The following is a 14,154-nucleotide window of genomic DNA, read 5'->3' on the forward strand; positions in this document are numbered from 1 at the left end:
ATTGCGGCAACTGATACACCGGTTTCGAGGTGTATCATGTAGTTTGGGGTGTTGGACGGCAAAAAGAAAATTTTCTTAGTAAAAAAGCGCAAAAGCTTCTCAGCTTGCTCAAACTTTTCAACCCCCCAAACTTACGCTCCATAAAAAAAGATAGAACTAGAGTCTGACTAAAGGATTTTCAGTTTTTTTGAGAACGAAATACGTCGGATTATTAATAATATAATATTTTAACCAAGTGGCGTTTATGACCGTTTTGACATCTGTTAGGAACTTATCTAAATGTTTAGAAAATGTGAGATTATAGTCAAGTGTAATTCCTAAGTATTTGTATTCATTAACTATTTCTATTGGGTCATTCCCATATTTCCAGTTACAGTTGTATGAAACTCTACCACCTATCCTAAAAATGACTACTTTAGACTTGGCAAGATAAACTTTTAATGCCCATTGCGAGCAATAACTGTGCAGTGAATCTACCATTTGTTGGAAGTCAAGCTCAAATCGTCATTAGAACCTTGATATGGGTGTTAGCAATTTTTGTGCCTCCTTTCAGGTAATCATTGAGATCGTTTAGGTATAGTGAAAAAAGTACAGGATTTAAAACGCAACCTTGTCGGTCGCCCGGATTTAAAGCAAAAGTATATGAAATTTTTCATTTTTTCTTTCTTGGATAGAGAAACAACAACTGCAGAACGAAAAGAATGAGTCGTGAACTGATCGAATGAACCATGTAACTTGTAGCCGTGGCGGACAAATGCCGGATATCATATTCAAAAAATAAATACCTTAAAATTATCTACCGGTTTATAATAAAAAAATCAGTTCCAATAATATTTTTAAGTTCTCAAGCTCTTAAAAAATACCCGATACTTGTTTACTTTTTCAGTTTTTTTTTGCATCGATCTTTTTTCGACGGGCCTCAAGTTGCTTTATCAGATAAGTGCACGCTAAATTAAATATAATATCATTCGGTTTATTACTAATAAAATAATTTTCATTTTAAATAAAAAAGTATATTTAAACCCTCTTTATTTATTAATTAATATTTGGTAGGAGGCTTCTCAAACAACATAGATGCAATTTTTTCGAGTTAAGTTGTTACAAGAAAAAATGAATATTCGACTCTCGGGACAACAGGGTTTGATTGAAAAGTAATGAGCCTTCCCGCGCGAAGCGTCTGCTAAGCGATCAACCGAATCGGCTGGTGGGGGAAAATGATCGTTGGACCTTTCACTTCCACTAGAAACCGGTCCCAGTTCGCTGGCAACAGCGGTGCGGTCAACATCGCTCCGCGCGTGAAAGCTGTTTTAAAAGTGTGTTAGGATTTTGCAGTGGCGAAAATGCAGCGATCGTTGGAGCAACGTTACTCGATCAAATTTTGGGTGAAGCTAAACAGTTTGTAGGTAGTCCAGGAAGCACTGTAAACGCGACATTTTACAAAGAAGTGCTCCTTCGGCTGAAAAACCGCGTCGCCCGGGTTCGGCCTGACCTCGTCAACAATTGGACCCTTCATTACGACAAAGCGGCGGCGCACACCGCCTTCCTCTGCATTGGCCAAGATGGGGGTTCCGGTGCTTGCCCACCCTCCCTACAGCCCAGACCTGTCCCCTCCGGACTTCTTCTTGTTCCCGCGCCTGTAAAGAAAGCTGAAGGGGAGGCGTTTCGACTCCATCGAGGCGATCCAAAAAACTGTGACAGCCGAATTGAACGCGATTCCGGCGGATGAGTTTAAAAAATGTTTGCTGCAGTGGAAGGACCGCTACCAGCGGTGTATTGACGCTGAAGGGTCCTATTTTGAAGAATATTAGTTGTACTATAAGCCAAAAGGTTTAATAAAACTGCTTAAAAAAATAAGACTCATTACTTTTCAATCAAACCTGTAGTCACGAAATGCTGGGTTTTTAATAACGGGATCCCGAAAATTTCGAAATTGTAAATATCGACAAAAAGCACATCTCTAGTAAGCATATACTTCTGACAATATGTGCACATATGTATGCACATATAAACACAGTCACTTTTTGCCCATGCCAAGCCGTGGTTGCCCATGATTCACCATCTTCGGTAATGCGCCCACATAACTTATATTTCATTTAAATATGTAAATACTTAACACTTTTGCTAATTGCGGCGGTTATTTAAAATATACGCCTTTCAAGCTTTAGAAAACCGACATATATACCTACGTATTTATATTAAAAAGCTGTCAGAGCATGATCTGTACCGGGCGATACTTAAAGCACTCGGACGGAACGGCTTGATTGAGTGACAGCCTTGAGCGCCTAAGTAGTTTCGCTGGCTATGCTCTTATAGGAACATTCTTAAAAACTTTTATTTTTATTTATATATATATTTTGTTTTTTAATTGTGAATACAAGTTCGCTAAGCACATTTGCTGGAAAGCTAAACGCCACTTGCATGTGTCAAAATACGAGCACTAATCAGGTTATGACTACTTCGGTTGGAATGTAATTGCTTGATAGCCATTTTTCCTATAAATGTCTACAGTGTGTCAACAATTTGATCATGCCTAAGTGATATGGGCCATTTAATTCAATTATGTTATAATTCTAACGCAAGTCCACAAATTAAAACAAAAAAAAAATTCATTTAAATACAATTTAAGACTTATAATATTGATAGTACAAATAAGTTTTGAGGTCTCTTGTTTTTTAAGCAAAGTACCCTTTTCCCATTGCACGTGAAATAGGAGTAGCTGATAGAATCTTTACAAAAATCGAAGGTGGGAAAAGCGGGCGAAGTTTCACAATTATTTCACGAACTAATTGCACTCTGGAAAAGGCAGCAACATTTTTCTCTCGCTATTTAACTTGCATTTGCTGTTTAAAATTTATTGAAAAGTGACAGTATGTCCAACTTTAAATTTCTGTTCAAACTGAAATTCAGCAAAAATTATGTAAATCTGCCTGAAAAGTAAGCTTGCTTCAAATATCTTATTTCATTATCGCTGAAAATATCCAAAACACAAAAAAGAGGAAGTAGGTGGGCTTCATAGCCTCAGTTAACGATGCTACCATTTCTACACCAACTATACAAAGAGCTTTTTATAATAGCGATATTTTTTTTTAATTTTAAATTTTGCTGTTTCTTTTTATTTGGGTTAGTTTTTTTTTGACAATATATGTATACATACATAATAGGGCGGGTTGATTTAAAAATCGCTCATTGCTCTGTGAAAATCGTATTCTAGGGATCAAAATAAGAAACTTTGCCGAAGGAACCATACCTCTAAAACGAATTCTGATGTCCCCCAATTTGGGTCGAACGAAAAATCCCACTTAGAGTGCTCCAATCGAGTCCAAATGTATGACCGACTCCCACTAACTTTGGACGGCCGATTCACCCATGCCAGTGGCACACCCCCTGGAACTCCGCTGGGGGGTTCCCCATACAATCATTTCAAAATATCACCATTTTTGGCCTTTACTTGAGAAAAGAAACTAAAAAGTTCGACCCAAATTGGAGGACATCAGAATTCGTTTTAGAGGTATGGTTCCTTCGGCAAAGTTTCTTATTTTGATCCCTAGAATATGATTTTCACAGAGCAATGGGCGATTTTTTTGCCTCCCAACAAATCGACCCGGTGTAATACATAATTTCCCCTTATTCCTACAAAGAACATAGGAACGTTATAAAAATATTCAAATTTCCCTTATCTAAAGCTAGGGATTTTATCTCTCTTTAGCTCTTGTTTTGGGCTGCAATTTCGAGCTCGGTCTGCCTCCTCTAGGTATATGCTGGGTATCCTGGCCTACGGCTGCTCTGCAGATTCCATTCGATGCAAATTTTCGTTACGTCGCCAATTGATCTAACTTTAAAGTTTATAGCATCTTGTTTCGTTATCTCCGATATTTTGGTATACGACTTCTGGCCATAAAATGTGCAATATACGTTGCAATCACTTGTTGATAAAAACTTGACATTTTTTTATATCGCTGGAGCCATATTCCCCGACTCACAGCCGTACAGAAGTACTGAGTTTACATTGGCGTTTTTATTTTGATGCGTGTTGACAAAGAGGAGACCTCCAAACTGGTTGCAGTCGCCCAAAGGCATGTCTTACTTTCTGAAGTCTGTGTTTAATGTCAACTCTAGATCCGTCATCGGTGGTAAATTTGCTACCCACGTAGCAAAAGGACTTGACATCTTCGCTCGGCTGGTTATTTGTTGCGAAACAGTTGTTATTCGTTGCGTTGATTCGTAGTGTTTTGGTCTTACTAATATTTATTTGGAGGCTATAAGAGGCTGCCACTTCCGCAAGACGTTGAATTTTTGCGGTCATGTCAGTAAAGTATTCTCGTATAGACCACAATATTAAATAGTAGTGGTCACAAAACGCAGGCCTGCCGGACCCCAGTTGTTGCTTACTGAATTATTATGTAAAGTAATCTCTACAATTGGCTTGTTGGTAAAGTAAGCTCATGATGATCAAAATAAGCTTTGACGATACTCCTTTATATGCCAATGCTTTCCCTATTACATCGTGGGCGAGTCTATCGAATTCCGTTTTGAAGTTGGCAAAACAGAGATAAAGCGTCGATCTGTATTTATCTGACTGGCCCGCCAAGATTCTTAGGCTGTTAACGCTGTCTATGCACCACTTCTGTTGTCGGAGCCACACTGTTCAGGTCTCAGCTCTGGATTTATTTCTGCTGCTATTGCTTTGTTTACTGTACTAAATGAAGTGATCTTCTTGGGGATCTTCACAATCACTCCATTTTTCAGTTCTTCTGAGAGAGATTCGGTTTCCTAATATTTTTCAATGAGTGGCATAATTATTTGAAAGCTTGTTGTCGGGTCTACTTTCAGAAGTTCAGCTGGAGTTATGTCTGTTCCTGGGGACGTGTTGGTTTTTTCTAACAATAACTGATGTCAAATGTTCACGTGAAATATTGTAAAATGAACTGCCAGCGAAATTTCATGACTATGAACAAGGTGCTTACCACTCTTCAGGCTAGTATTAACTTCACTGCCGTGAAATATTGCTAGCAACATTGATTGTCAAATGAGTAGAAACGTGAAATTTATGGGCAACGCCCCAGAAGCACGTGAAACGCGAACTTAGTACTATGCTTTGACATTGAAAATTAGTGTTATGATGCATGCATTTACCGCGCCAATCAAGAAGAAGAGAAGCACGAAATCAAAATGTAGTCGTATCTGCTGGACATAGTAAACACGCGATAAAGTGAACACCTCGATATAGTGAATTGTGAAATTTTTACATGGAGTATTCTGAATAGTGATTAATCGAAAGCTTCTAAAATATGAACAAAATTTTAAAACCATACAGAAATCAACCAAAAAAACGCAAAATAATCATGTATAGTATTCCCCTTAACTGTGTTTTGGCTGTTGATTGCTAGAAAAGCTACTGTTTTTTGCCGTAAGTTTGTTTTAGTTTGTCTTTTGTCGAGAGCAAACCATTTGGGGGTGCAGGTATGCTATTTTACGTGTATTTAAAGCTTTTAATTACAAAGAAATTGAGAATGTCTTCAAGATGATTGCTTTCGTTAAAGAAACATTTTTAAATAATTGAAAAAATCGCAAAAGAGACGCAAAATCAACTCTCACCAGTCAATTTTAGCATCAAAGAGGAATGCTCTTAGAAAAGGCGGGTATTTATTCGAACTTACTCTTGCATTTATATACACACATGGGAATTTTTGGCAATTAAAAGAAGTTTTTGCGAAAAAATTTCAACTTTAATATGGTAAACAACAAGGATGTTGTGAAAGGATCTTATTGCAAGGTTCACTATATCCAGATACAACTGTAAAATAGTTTTAAAAGTCAGTCGCGTTTTTTGATGGCTATACCTCATATATTAACCATTTTATACCTATTCGCGTCTATAACTCACCAGTCAATGTTGCTTAAGTTTTGCACATCAGTGCAATTCTTTTTTTTTTTGCCATTTACTCAAACAATCCTAATTGAATATTCGCAGAATTCGCAGCTTTTTTCTATTTTAAATCGCAATTCATATTTTACTTTGTTAAAGCATTGACTTTTTAGGTTCGTCTCTCCATCTTCCCTCCGCTTCCAATCTACCAATAATACATTTTTATCATAACCGTTAAACATTGATTTTTAATAAAAAGCTGTTGATAATTTCCGGTAACCCAGTCGCTTGCCACTCCCTATTTCACATAACTTCATTCTTATCTGGAACCAAAGAAGAACATGAAAGGCTTCTTCCAAGTGCTGGCACCACCGGCTCTACAGGTGATCGTTATTGCGTCGTTTTATGGAGTTTTTATTAACAATTGCCCACATAAATGGCATGCAAATAGAAAAAAATATAGGGAGACCTATAAGGTAGGTATGTGCGTATGTATATTAGGGCGGGTCAATTTTTTTTCGACATCGTTTCTAAAAGATATGGATTCTATAGGGAATTTTAAGAAAAAAGTCTACTAGAGCTTAGCTCTAAAGCCAATTTCGAGCCCCCCAAATTTTAAAACAAGCTATATTCAAAAAACTAAATAAAAAAGACTATAATTAGTACGAAATTAAGATGAAGGTAAATTTTGCCTTACGTCAAACTAATAAATATTTGCGGACTTTTTGGTACATTTATTTCTAATATCTGTTTTTTATTAAGGTGGTCGCCTTAGCCGAATAGGTTTGTGCGTGATTGCTATACGGAAGTGCCCAAGCCCGAAATATCGGGCACGAAAAAGTGTTTTCTAATAGCAGTCGCCCCTCGGCAGGCGATGTCTAATCTGGTGTGTATTTGTCTCATGAAAAAGCTCCTCATAAAAAGCCATCTGTCGGTCGAAGGCAGCTTAAAACTGTAGGTTGTGTAGTATGATTTGTAGTATGATGAGAAGTATACGGTATTCAAGGGCATGCATATATGTGGCTATAACTTCCCGGAACCATTATTTTTCTTTCTGTTATTTTTCATATAAGACATGGAGACAATTTAACTAAAGAAAGGAAGAGACATGCAGTGATCGCCGTTATATGTGCAAATCACACTGATTTAGAAATCTCTAATTTTCTTAAATGTTAAGTGCATCCGATCATAAGCTTCCCCGTAAATTGAAAGCATCAGGCGGCGATTGAGAATCTGTTGCTAAACACAAAAAACGAACGAGGAACGTTCAGACACTGTCCGATCTGCAGAATTGAAGCAACAAGTGCAAGAGATCATTGACGAGGACCCTTCAAAATCATTCAGGGCTCTTAAGAGGGAGCCTAATGTTTCTGAAGTCTTATTCATCAAGTTATCCATGAAGATCTCTGGTATGAGTCCAACGTTACGTGCAGAAGAAGTTTATGTCGGAGCAAGCACGGGAACAGCGAGTTATGCGATCGAAACGCCTTACAAGCAAAGTTAAACGTCCTGAAGCCCTTGAGGTGTTATAGTTTTTTCTCACGGAAAATATTATGACCAAAATCAAAACCAAAAAAAAAATGAAATCTAATTAGTTTTATTCTCAAGTTTTCCTCAAATACCGAGCGCAGCCTGTATTAGGAAAAGTGATTGTATGAATTTTTATTTGTAAATGAAACTAAAATTTGCAAAAAAGTCAAAAGGAATTAAATTGTACAACATTTAAAAAAATTAATTTTTTTATATTTTTGTAATCATTCAAATTTTTTTTTTTGTTACAATTAAAAACAATTACAATTATTTTGGGTTACTTGGTTTTACTTTCAACAGGATGAGTATTTTTTCTACTTCTATCTTCATTGCCTTAATTCTCTCTCTCACTGTCTTAATTTTCGCTCTCATTGTCTGATTTCTCAGTTTTCGTATTAATTAAAGAAAGCTTCTTTTAAAATTTGGGGGACTTTAAAGTACATATTTGGCCTTTTTTTCCTTAGAATTCTATGTAGAATACGAATCAGCTAGAAACAATGTCCAGAAAAATCGACCCATATAAATTGACCCACCCTAATGCATATGTCGTTCATGAATGCGGCACCACTACCCTTTTATGCCTTCAAAAGGCAGCTACTTAGTGTTGATAAGGCGCCTTAATGCACAAATGTCCCACCGCGAGCGCTAAAATGCACTTCAGTCGAAGAACTACTTGCATTTAACTCTTAGTAAAGGAAAGTATTGCTGCTTATTGTACAAAAAGAAAAGATTTACATGCATTTAATATTATTTTCTATGAGTATTAAATGAAATCTGCTGTCATCTGCATAATTTATTTGAGTTTTGTGTGTTGGCCGCAGAGGTATATCTACACTAGTGGATATGAGCTGCTTCTGCGCCACACGCGCTCCCTACTCCCTTTTCGGCGCGGCAGGTCGCTGCAGGCAGGTCGCATTTCATTGATAATAAAAGTTGACATTAACGACAATGTTGCCACAACAGATCAATATATAGTTAACAATAATTTGTATATTATGCAAATTGCCAAAAGAGCACCCCTCCGCCGGAGCGGAAAAAATGTCAGCGTACAAAAATGCAAGCCGACGATGCTCGTGTAACGCATGGGAATAAAAGTACGAACGGGGTGCAGCCACTAAAATCGATGCCATCTAAAGTTGCCCATTCAATTGCGTTTCATTTCATTTAGATGACACTCTTATGTAGATAAGTAGGTATTTGAGTTGATTTCGTCTTTTTTTCTCTTGTCGACTTTTAAGTAATAACAGTTCCGTCTGTCCGCGTTTGGCATATCAGTTACCTCACCCGCGTTATTGTTTTGTCGCACAAGAATCTTTCTTCTTTGTAGTTGTAATTTACACAAAATTTATGTGCATTTACCGTCAACCATAACAATAACAACAAAAGCAAAAGTAAAAGAAAAAAAAACAGGCAAACGACCGTAAACACTACCAAACACAGTTGGTGGACTAAAATGCCGGCGATGGCAGGTCAGTACTGTTTAGCAGCTAAGCGCTTTGTAACAGGTTGCCTTTTTTTATGGGCGCTACACATGCAACACGTTCTGATTTTTTGATTTTCTGTGCTTTTGTTGTTGGTTTTGTTTTGTTTTTTTTCATGTGTAGGTTTGTTGTTGAAGTGCATGCGCCAACTATGGTTTTAGATTTCAATGCGTTTTGTTTTCTTTCAAATTTGACACAAAAGCATGCATTTAATGTCACTTTACTTATTTATGCGGGTTGTTGCTGGCTCTTTCCCTATTATTTGTGCGCACTCATTGAAGAAGAGTTACTAGGTCTGGTGGGATAGACCTCACACTCACTTCTAAGTTATTGCAAATAAATGCAAGAACTTTAATGAAATGCCCACGAGTTTGGTTTTGAATTTTTTTTTTTTTAATATTTTTCAATTTGTGTTGGCGGTTGGTTACTCTAATAATTCAAATTATTTTATTTATTTTGCTATTGTAATTTGATATTAATAGAAATCAAAGCAGAAATATTTAGTAGATCACTTTTTAACGAACTTAAAATAATGTCTAATTTATTAAGATTTGCGTCACGGGTGAGATATTGATTTCACATGAAAATAAAGTATGTAGATTTTTTCAGAAAAAAAAAAACAAAGCAACAAAAGCCATATTTTTCCGCCAACGGAATAGAGTAAGCAGGGCTTTGAAATGACATCTATCAGAGCAATGAAATTGAAATTTGAAAAGGTCGAGCCAAGGAGCACCAGGAGATTTGGTGGCTCCTAAAACACTCAGACTAAAAAGCCTATTGTATTTCGAGCTCTGGAAAGAGGGTAAATGGTCAAGGAGGGAAGGAGAAAAGTATCAGAGAAAGGTATAGGAAAGAATAGAGACAGAGATAGAGATAGTTAGTCCTTAGAGAATTTTCCAGATTCGTTGGCAAATCTGTAAATATCGTCCAGTTTTAGAGAACGAATATTACTCATTCTCACGACATCAGAACCCAAAACTCGTAGCCGTGCTCTAGCAAAAGCAGGACACTCACAGAGACAGTGCTTAGAGCTATCCGCCTCCTCCAAGCACGACAGGCACATTGGGTTCTCAATGATTCAAATGGTGGTCATATGCTGACCGCATGGGTTGTGTCCTGTAATAATACCGACCATCAACCAAATGTCTTTCCTTCCAATTTTTAGTAGAAAGTTTGCCAGTTTTCTGTTCGGACAAAATCCCTGCAGTTCTGCAGCGTTCTAGACCGTACCATTGCTCTTTATGAAAATCGCATACTTAATCGCTGATCCAATTCAAGATTCCTGCGGAACTGATTCCGATTATTGGCTCTGGCCCTTGTGGGGGAACCGCTGATCCACGGTTGGCCAATTCAGCGGCAATTTTGTTTCCTTGAACACCGGAATGTCCTGGAACCCATATAAGTACAAGCCTGTTTTGTCTTGCGACAGAATTAAGCTTCTTCTTACATTCTTGAACAATCTTTGAGGTTTGCTTCGCGTTCTCCAGGGCCTTCGGTGCAGGCTGACTGTCACTGAAGACTCCAATCTGTTTCCCGCTTCACCTCCTCTCGATTATCCATTCGGCTACTTTCAGGATGGCAAACACTTCCGTTATCAGAGCAATACTGCCTTCAGAGCTATGCGCAAACTAATGGCGCAATTAAGCAATTTAGGCAATCAAAACTGTAAACAAAGGCGTTCGACAGGGCTGCCGCTTTTGTTTATAACATTTCTTGATGGGGTCTTAAAACTCTCAAATGCAGTAGTTCCAGAAGGACTGCAATGGAGCCTAAACCAGAAACTTAGTGACCTAGATTACGCCATTACGCCTACGACATCTGCCTTATGACACACACATTAACTGACGCCACTGCAAATCTTCGCCAACTACCAAAGAATGCACGCACAGTCGGTCTTTAAATAAACTTCACAAAAACGCATCAGTTTTTTGGAATGCCAAAGGAAAATTGTTTGTGTATTACTTGCAAACTAGTAAAACAATACATTCTGAATATTATTGCAACCTTTTCGACCAGCTGAATGAAAAAAATCGTGAAAAACGACTCAGATTGCAAAAGAAAAACATTATTTTTCATCAGGACAATGCACCGTATCATGGCTAAAATTCATGAATTAAAATTCGAATTGAGGGAGCATCCACCGTATTCACCAGATTTGGCAACTAGGGACTTTCATCTGCTTCCAGACCTAAAAAGATTAATGGTCAAATGACGAGGTCATAACGGCATTTGCAACCCTTCCAGATTCTCACTTCAGGAATGGAATTTATAAATTGGAATCTCGTTGGAACAAATGTGTTGATATTCAGGGAACAACACTGAATAATAAAGTGTATTTGAAACCACAAAATTGTGTTCTTCTTATCGAACCGCAAAACTCACTTAAGCAACCTAGTACTTATTTGTTTATTTAGCAAAGTGGCGGAATCCTTGATTATGCAGCCCTTTATTCCTACTGGGTTCAATAATATTTAAGGTGCCTCAAATCTGTTTCAAATAGATGAAAAATAGAGAATCTCAGCACCGAAATTCAAGTATCGATACCGAATAAAATATGCCCTAAGAGGAGCGTGTGAAGAGGTGGTCAGTGTCATGTGGTATACCTTCACATTTACTGATAAGCAAGAATTTAACCTGTTACAATATCTAGAGCATATATGTAATTGTGTGAGGCTGGCGCCAATGTCACAAAGAAGCTGTAGCTCTTCGTCTGCTGTGAGAGGTAGTTGGACTCCGTTAATGACAAAGGGGAAAGGTTTCGTGAAGTTGGTTATAGTGGTGGTCTACTCGGTAAGAGTAGTTGGGCTCAGACTAATACTGTTTCAATCGTATCCGTATCCTTTTGGTTCCACCTTGTCGAAACAGTCTGTTTCCTTGGCCTACAGTTAGATGAGATTGACGAGAACTATTGATAGTTTACCTCTCTAAACACGAATATGTAAGCTGAATGAAAGACGGATTTATATCCAGCCAAGGAATGACACTACAGGAGTATTCCTGGTCTTGCTGGCTGAAAGCCATCACACAGACCTATTGCTCCTTAGGTAGGTGGTAATTCCCATCTTGTATGCGTGTGCCGCTAACGAATTGTGCCCTGTCACTATACCTACGACAGTTCTGCTTTCCCTTCTAGACAGGGCTAGTGCGAATCTGGTGTATTTGTCTGCATTCTGTGTACAAATGATTTTCGCGGTTTTGCAAGTGTCTAGATTATTCCACCTCCTGTCTATCCGTGTTTTCATGTCCGCAGCGATGTCATTGTATACCGTTTTTAAAGGTTTCAGTATGTCGTTTTCTTGTTCGAATTATATGTAAACAGCGTTTTTGGCAATCTCATCTACAATTTCGTTTCCTGCAATGCCCTCTTGTCCAGGTACCCAATAGATGTGTAACCGTCTGTCTGGTTGAAGGCTTCTGCTTGAAAAATACTGCAATGGTCAGGGCGTTTAATTGGCCGACTGATGTCCAGCTCTGCGCAATAATTCCCTGCACCTACACCGAATCTCTTCTCCCAATTGTATTTCAGAGTCATATAATCCGTATTGGTCACATAGTAACTCATACCTATTGAGCTATGTCCGACTATTTTATAGGTAAATTTAAATGCTAGAACTTCTGCTGCAATGTCAATCGGTGGTAGGTTGAGTATTCTGTCAAGTGCTGCTGTAGGAGTAGTTTTAATTGCTCCTATAGTGCAGAGAGCACCAAAACGTTGAATACTTTCCATAGGTGTTTTGTGTGTTGTTTTACTCAATGCAGTCCACTACACTAGAGCACCATAGAGAAATATTGGCTTTACTACAGCTGAGTAGCGCCAAGCCATTATTGAAGGAGTAGAACAAATTTCAATTACGCTAGCTCACACCAATCCATCAATGGATGAGATCAAAACCTATAGTCTAAGAGTCAATAGACAACCGGCTTGAAATAATCTTTAACTCTCAGGTTTGTTAAAAGTGCCGCTAATTTTAATTTTATGAGTGGATATACTTAATGCGTAAGACTTACATGAAACAAGGTCGATCAGCACAAGTGAGGCCCGGCTTACAGATCTTGCCATCGCCTACGAGACCCATCGGGCAGCGACCACATCTAAGGCCGGTGGGCATTTCACGGCACTCAACACCTGCAAGTGGTGACAAAACCGTAAATTTTCATCATCTTAATCATTTTTTCAAGAGTTTGGTGTGCGTATGTATGTAACTGTGTATGTCTTTTCTTGTCAACTTTATTGTGGCTTCATTGTGTGTAGGCTCACCTGGATAGCAGGGATTGGCGGTGCGGCATGTTGGTTCAATGCGCAAATTGCTGATGTTACTCGGCTGCTTGCAACCGGCACAATTCTCGAGTAATCGACGTAGGTAGGCAATCTCCTGGCGCTGGTTGGCAATATCTTCTCGCAAAAGTTTCACCAATTCCATTAGGTCGCTCAGCGATTTTGCGAGGGCGTCTTTGGATGCGTAGTTGGTTGAATGCGCGGAAAGCGAATAAAAAACGTGGAAGGAGTAAAAACCAACGTTAAAAGTGAGAATAAAAAAATAAAAAATTGTAAAGTGAATGAATAAATAACAATAAGTAGTGCGTTTATGCCTCAAATGTGGAAAAAAGCCAAACAAAAATACACAAAGGTGAATAACAAAAGTAAACAATAAATCATGAAGTTGCTGCGTACCTACATACACATTTCGGTACATGTGGCATACGAAGTGTGGCTATTTAGTTCTCAGTTCAATAAAAATCACAAGCAAGTTGAGTTATTATAACATTTTTTCTTATCAACCTTCGCAAAAGTCTCTCTCTAACTCTGCACAACTCTCGCTCGCCTCCATGATTGGACCCTTGATAATACTTCGAAGTTAACCCGTTCAACGACACTGGGTGGAAAGTTCTGAACAAAGGCAGATAAAACAGTTTATCTTTCCTTCTAGAAATACATCCCGTAAGTCCGAAACCTCAATAGATAGGATTTACAAACTCTCACTGGATATATATTAGAATTAGCAAAAACAAGGGTATGCTGTTTTCGCGGGCTAGATGATACAACGCCAGAGCATATCCTCTGCGAATGTGAAACTCTTTATTTATGAGTTAGTTTTTGTGTGGTTAAGTTTCCTAAGCTCCCTCGGGGAACCTGTTATCCCTAGAGGGCGCGTCTCCAGATAGTGGATAGGGTAATGCTTCCCAGGTATGAGAATGAGATATGGGAGATAATGATCCATACTGGTCGGAAATGTAAGCTTCGTTAAAAAAAACTATCGCTGACCGATGTTTGATTCG

The 14,154-nt window shown here is 38.3% G+C and overlaps 1 protein-coding gene across 1 annotated transcript in view; it reads right to left on the bottom strand.

The window, feature by feature from the left end:
• LOC128864136 (uncharacterized) overlaps positions 1–14,154 on the bottom strand; it is a 57,531-nt gene that overhangs the window by 13,489 nt on the left and 29,888 nt on the right. Inside the window, exons 7-8 of the mRNA XM_054103653.1 lie at positions 13,136–13,327; positions 12,886–13,003 (exon numbers count right to left, since the gene is read on the bottom strand). Of these exons, the coding sequence (XP_053959628.1) occupies positions 12,886–13,003; positions 13,136–13,327 (310 nt within the window). The remainder of the gene's footprint in view (positions 1–12,885; positions 13,004–13,135; positions 13,328–14,154) is intronic.

Source organism: Anastrepha ludens, chromosome 5 (assembly GCF_028408465.1).
Source record: "Anastrepha ludens isolate Willacy chromosome 5, idAnaLude1.1, whole genome shotgun sequence".
NCBI classification, from domain to species: Eukaryota; Metazoa; Arthropoda; class Insecta; order Diptera; family Tephritidae; genus Anastrepha; species Anastrepha ludens.